The sequence below is a fragment of the Pieris brassicae genome, chromosome 5 (genome assembly GCF_905147105.1).
Source record: "Pieris brassicae chromosome 5, ilPieBrab1.1, whole genome shotgun sequence".
NCBI lineage: Eukaryota > Metazoa > Arthropoda > Insecta > Lepidoptera > Pieridae > Pieris > Pieris brassicae.
In genome coordinates this window covers 16618642-16625607 of record NC_059669.1, presented here as the reverse complement: position 1 = coordinate 16625607, position 6966 = coordinate 16618642, and the positions used below count along the sequence as shown (strand labels likewise).

Genomic DNA, 6966 nt, shown 5'->3' with positions numbered 1-6966 from the left:
CTTTACAGCTCAGCTCGGGCTGTTTTGGCCAGCGTAGCTCGGCCAGAATGTTTTATCCCGCGGCTAGCGCAAGGGCGTCTCCTGTGAGACTCGAACCTCGGCTTGGGCCGTCGCGGAGTGGTCAATCGCCTGAAGGGCAGGACGGAAGCTCACTGGAGTGAGCGAAGTGCGAAGTAAAGGTCCTCGCCTTCCCCGGTGAAGGCGGTTTTTTACCCTAATCTGTGTATTTTTAATATTATCATTAACCGCACGGGCGGGCGGCTTTTAATTTATCGTTTGCTACGGTAATTGAATTGTCCGGATCCGTTAGAATGTGTCGGGGCCTCATACGAGCCCTTTTTGTCGGGAAGGGGTAATATTTGAAACCCGTGCGCATGTGTCACAACCTCTTTTATAATCACAACTTCCCTACTCCGACTCGACCATCCTACTTTGGGGAGATGGTCGAGTCAATTCGTAACAATTCGTAAGCAACCGAACGAGTCAAATGAATAACTATTGCACATGCGCACTTGTAGCAAGATCCTTAAGAATATGTTTCATAAAAATGTTTAGAATTTAATTAAATAAATATTAGAAGCTAACAATATTAGTAGGTATAAATTTATATGAAAATACATTTTCATTTGTAACCGAAGTTGTGGCTGGACAGGTAGAATATTATGAATAATGAAAAGTAGTTTTATTCATGATTTATTTTTTAACACTCGTTATTAACTTAGCTTGATTTAAATTGGATTATTGGTTGTTTTTGGAAAGGTTAAATTAAAACGCAGTTTGAGAAGTTTGCTGACATTCAAGTTTTCCACAAGTAATTAATAAAAAAGGCGACTGTGTCAAATATTTTTATTTAAAAAAAATTGATACTTTACTAACAATAGAATATTTCTTAAATATTATTTTTTCTAAGATTTCAGAGAACAAAACCAATATTCAAGGATGTTGTTTAACACATATACATTTACGTACGTTTTACGGTTAAAATTTGATGTAAATAAATACAAAGTATTATCTTATTTAATATTAGTTAAACTTTTTATTTCTTACACTTTCATTTTTATCTCCTGGTATATGTTTTTTAGCCAAACAAATCAAAATAACCAGAGGTACTAGGATAACAGCAAGTAGGTCGATGTAAAACTTTTGGTACCAGGGCACGTGAAGTGCCGGAGATCTCAGATGCATTGCGCCGTTAGTCTTCACTACGTGATCCACCCAATGGCGGATTTCTTCACCAGGCGATAATGGTCTATGGTGATATATGAATGACAGCGATTTTGCTGTCTTTGTATATCTGCACAAAAACAATTTCGTCTAACAATGAACAAAGGATCCTACAAGTACAAGTACATATTCTTATTGAATCAGAAATATGTGTACCGATGCCTTGTCTATTAAAAATGTCCCTTGGTAGCTGATCATACAGTTAATAATTTACTCAATCTCTAGCCAATTTCTCTCCTTTGCCTTTAACTCGTTATTGTTTTCACGTAGACTACGTGTAAACAGTAAGAGTTGGTACATATTTCTATACATTTAAACAGATAATGGAGAAACTGCAATTGATTAATCAATTCTTCTCAGCCTTCTTATCCTAAGAAGGTTCACTAAGAATTGGAAAGATATATGTAATATGACTAGAATACGTCTTTTAAAAATACTTACGTGGGATCAGCAAGCATTGCCTTTATAGCATTTCGTATATCCTTCACCATTGTATAAGAAAGGTTCACTTTAATAGCAAAACCCTTTCTGACCACTCTCTCGGCATTCGCAAACTGATCGACCATGACTGGGATTGTAATCATTGGGACTCCAAAATGAACTGATTCAGTTGTGGATAATAGACCCCCGTGAGAGATGAAGAAGAGGGTTTTTGGATGAGCTATAAGCCAAAAGATTTCCTAAGATACAATATTAAGAAAATTCTAATTTTAATAAGATTTACTTGCCCCTGGTTAAGAGTACCTATGACCTGAGAACTGATACTTTACCCACACATCGCAACACAGCAAGAAAATGCTGTAAGCATTTTCTTAAAGCCTTAGCTTACTTATTGAGAGACCAAATTATTTTAATTTGCGTGTTATTTAGTTTTATATAAAGATCATCTTTTGTTATTTTAATTATTGTTCCGTTACATATATCTAACTAAAGAAGTCTCCAACTATCAATTAGAAAATATATCTTTTAGGTGTGATGTTTAAAGTAATAATTTATAGATTTAGTTAATTGTTCAAAATACATTATAATTGATCAACACTTATGTCCATAGTTACGTAACTTCAGCGCTAAATATTCAAGTCCCAAAATTTACATACAAAATACTAACCAAGAATACTTTGCTATGGCGCCCAGTGTACAATGTGTACATTTTTAGGCCTGTTTGGTAAGTCTGTCTCAAACTTCCATATGACAGTCTGCTTAAATTCACCAAACATATGAAGAATTTCTCTCGTTACAGCCTCAGGAAGGTCTTCACTTCTCAAATTGGATCCCAAGCTAAAGTAGATCACACCGTGTTCCGCATTGTCCATAAGTTTTTGTAAGTCCTACAAGAGAATAAAAAATGTCTGTTATAGCAATTACCTATAGACCGCAATTTAACCAGAAGTTTTCTTTGCTTGATTTATCTCTGGATTTAAATATTATTTACGAAGTAAAGTATTTTGTACCTCACAATACAGGTACACTATAAGCAAGTAGGTTTTTAAATATTACACGTCAAAATCATGATCTTACATTTGGCAATGGTCGAACATCCGTTTCAATATGATACCCACCGATAGGTATATAGTTCTGAGGCAGTCTCGTTGCCTCACCGAGTGACACGTGCGAATTTCCAAACATCAAGGATGCGTTATAACTCAATTCATGTAGACTCGGTACAGGCTTGTTTCGGCTCTTTACGTGGGGAACAAGGTATTGCTCATATAATTTATTTTCTCTCGGTGCAATGTAACTGGAATGAGAAAATTCTTGAATGTCATGTACATCTTCGGAAATTCGCACTACGAGAGAATGTAAATATAGGCCACCATTGAGTCCATTTTTAATACAAACACATCTTAAGTAAACATTAAGCATGAACTTAGTACAGTAGATAAAGATACAAAAAGGTCATCACATACTGGAATACATGATTCTAACTTATAACAGTGTGATAAAATGTATCCCGTTCTCAGACCCAAAGATAACGCTAATTGTACAGAAATTGTGCACTGATGAAAAGATAATCGTCGAAACTGAAGCCTATTTTGGGGCTAAAGACAAATCGTAATAAATAATTGTATGACCGCTATAATCGTAGTATCACTCTCGAAGGCACTCGAATCCATTTTAGGTTACGTATGACTACCATGTATGTTGACTTACCTATATTAAACCTACAAACACAAAGTATTTGTAATCTAAGAAATTTTTAATTGCATACTATTGCTAGGACTTATTCAACTAAGATGAAAACCGAACAACTTACAAGTAATGCAACCAAGAGCCGTAGACTTGATTTCCTAGCTCCTCAAGTCGTTGCCAGAAGTTGAAGGGCGGAGCATTATTTGACGATAAATGAGAGACATACGCAGGATTCGGCATTTCGTCAATAAGTCTCAAAGCCATCCAATGAGGTTCTAATGACGATAACCAAATGAACGGACAATCGTATACCGCTGAGATTCTGAAAGTAAATATTTAGCAATGAAACTAGTAATAGTTAATCTTTGCTTGCAATCTTTACTTCAATATGACTTCCAATAAAATGCGAATGCTTGGTTTAAAAACAAGGTTTTAGAAGATAAAAAACTTACCCAGCGTTCAAGTCGTGGAAGAGCCACTCCGCTATAATAAGGTCAAATTTCTGCGTATGATCATTAAGAAACTTTTGCATCACATCACTTTTGTACGTGAGACTGCCTATTTCCACCAATATATCCATGAGTACGTACAGAGACTGAAGATCTGCTTCACCGTCCATCAATTTTTTGACATTGCACACACCTGTATAATAAAGAAATGCATAACTAACTTTTCCCATATAATTTTGACTACAAAATATTTTTCATTGATAAGTAAAATAGTTTCTGCCTATTGTTTAAGTCTCATCACGTAACTTGGCCAAATTTTTATAGTGGGGATTTAGTAACTATGCGGGACTGGCTATATTAATATTTTATAACAAATTTGTTAAAACCTTTAAGTGTTTTTTTTTCTTCTAAAATGTTACCAGTTTATCACGCGGTAAATATCACAAATATTTTATTAGATTTTGCAATAATAAGTTCCACAGGCATGTTTATGTAACGTAAAGTACGATACGTATATACGTACTCTTAATAATCATAAAGACAATTAGACAAATTGTTATTATACACGAGACAGTTTTAGAATATTAAATTCGCCAAAAATAATTGTAAATGTACAACTATATAGTCTTTTAAATTTTGTACATAGATTTTATTAATAGTTAAATAACGAGGAAAACATTGGAAGTACTTACCAGTTAAGCCTTTCATGTTTTCGCTAACATCGATGACTGTCAAATTTTTATGCGGCTTTGGTGGATATGGAGTGATGTATGTTACCTAAAATATATAATTTGTACAATTGTTGCAAATCAATAATATATGTTAACACAGTCCCCTTTATTTCATTTTATACCCACTCCGGCTTCGCACGGAAGACCTTGATCCGTAAACCTTAAAATATTATATACCTAAATTTTCTTTATTAATCATTCTAGATATTGGAGAAAACTGCAATAAACTTCCTGCGGTACTCTTTGATTTTATCGCTTTTTTTAATATAATACTAGGTGTCGCGCTGTGCGCTAGGCCGCAGGCGACCCGCGAGATAGCACTGAAGGGGTTTGGGCCACGTTCCCTATGCAATTAGTTAAAATGACACTATTTCTTATGAAAGAAGAGAATTCCACAATGGCAATACCTATTAGTTACAATACTTTCAAACACTTAATCTAGCACTTCTTCCTGTCGTTTAAATGCTTATATCGAGGTTGTGCAGTACGCTGGGCCGCTGGTCTATATTACCTACCTATGAATTATATCCTCCCCTCGAAATAAAAGACTTTGAATGAATGAATGGTTACGTTACGTACGTTTATATGTAGTATTTATCAAAATAAAAGTTAGACTGTATATGCTGTCGATGAATTTTTGAACGACTTTTCTCTATAACTCAACAATCGCTTTACTTTTAGTATGTATTTGTAGGTAGTAATAACTGACAACGTACCTGTAGTTTGCGAGCGCCCAGTTGAAGACATACATTTTTCCTTCATATAAAACAATAGTAGTTTTGAGGAGTTTTTCTATTTCTACTCTACATGATGTTTTCTTTGATTAAAACAATAAGCAATAATGTAAAATGACGATAATGGAGTAAAAATGTCTTATGGTAATGGTGAATTAATTGTAATATACAATTTACCTCGTGACCTCCATTAAGTAAGTGTCGGACCAATCCTTCACCCAAGATACCATGGCTTTTTCCGGGTAAGATAACGGGTACTAGTATTTTATATGGCTGAACTGCAGACAAAACGGCTAATCCCGTAAACCAAACCAACCAAGCCATCTGAAATGATACATTTGAATAAATTAGTTATTCAATTTTGAGTTTTTATAAATGTCCATACGTCATTTTAATTTCTTTGTTATATGAAGTACGAAGCAATTATGTTTTACGATGTGTTATTTTTTTCGACTTAAAGCTAAATCTTCTTCTTTTAAATAATCATTTGTTCAGTCATTACCGAGGTGAGGGTCTTGTGCAGGGGTCGTCGTCAATCTTAGTTCTACCTCGCTTGAACTCAGCACATTAACGCGCCACTGTAGGATAAAGAGGATCATGAACCCCTAATATTTCTCTCAGGGTCTCAATTTGCCAGTTCCGTCGTAAAATATTTCAAGCAGATATATATTTTATTAAAAATGCTTAACTAACTTTTTTTTTATAATATCTGCCAGTATATTTTCCCCAGGAGAATATATCGCAACAACACTAAAATACTGATGAATATGTACCTGATATTATTACGAACAAACTTACCAAAATACCGATGAATTTTCAAATTATTAAGAGCTATGAAAACTTTACTGATTGTCATACGCGTACAATAATTTAATTATAATTATACTTATTTTGTGATCAGTGAACTGTATAAACCTCAAAGTAAAACTGAAATTTATTTTATCTCGAAGTGCTTTGATATCCGAAAAATAAAATATTATGTAACGAAATGTCGGTGCTGCAAACATGCCAGATAAAAAATATAACATTATATCTTACTTCTCATGTTATATAATAATTATATGCTAATCATATGTATTTCTATATAGATCAATAAAAAAATATCAGTAAGTTTGATAGAAATGCAAAATTCATTTATATTTTAAGAATTTTTATTTTTATGTAAGCAATACAGCTTCTACTATGAACCCACAACAAAAAATATTTTGCGCCATTTCACATATTCTTTCGTGTTCCTTTTCAAATTACAATATGCAATGGGATATTAAAGAAAATAGGAGTGTAGTGATCGCCTTACACAAAGCCGTCAGTCATAATCCAAACGCTTCAAAAGCTTGGTATCAACCGTATGTTCGTATATCGTACTATCAACAGATACAAAACCACTTCGTCTCTCGAAGACCTGCGTTCTGTTAGAACTACAAAGGCTGTTAATGCTGTTAAAGCCAGAATTCGTCGTAACCCCATAAGGAATCAAAAAAATTGATTGCGACAATTGTAGATTCCCATTAGCTCTGGCGTGTATTATAAAACAAGACCTGAAGCTCAGAGCTTATCGACGATATACAGGACATTCCCTAAATCAATCTTTACAATTAAAGAGAGTGCATCGATCAAAACGTAATATCCTCTTTACCGATGAAAAAAAATTACGATTGAAGAACATTACAATAAGCAAAATGATAGTGTTCGTCGCAG

At 34.1% G+C, this 6966-nt stretch overlaps 1 protein-coding gene across 1 annotated transcript; it reads right to left on the bottom strand.

Moving 5' to 3' along the window:
* Positions 1 to 1185: 1185 nt before the first annotated feature.
* On the bottom strand, positions 1186 to 6202 carry LOC123709265 (UDP-glucosyltransferase 2-like). Its single transcript, XM_045660445.1, has 10 exons — positions 6067 to 6202; positions 5777 to 5846; positions 5446 to 5593; positions 4496 to 4580; positions 3807 to 3996; positions 3479 to 3676; positions 2743 to 2962; positions 2333 to 2552; positions 1666 to 1885; positions 1186 to 1294 (listed from the first exon to the last, which is right to left on the bottom strand). Exons 3-8 carry the CDS (start codon positions 5590 to 5592, stop codon positions 2346 to 2348), a joined length of 1047 nt encoding a protein of 348 aa, XP_045516401.1. The 5' UTR covers position 5593; positions 5777 to 5846; positions 6067 to 6202; the 3' UTR covers positions 1186 to 1294; positions 1666 to 1885; positions 2333 to 2345.
* Between the last annotated feature and the right edge of the window lie 764 nt (positions 6203 to 6966).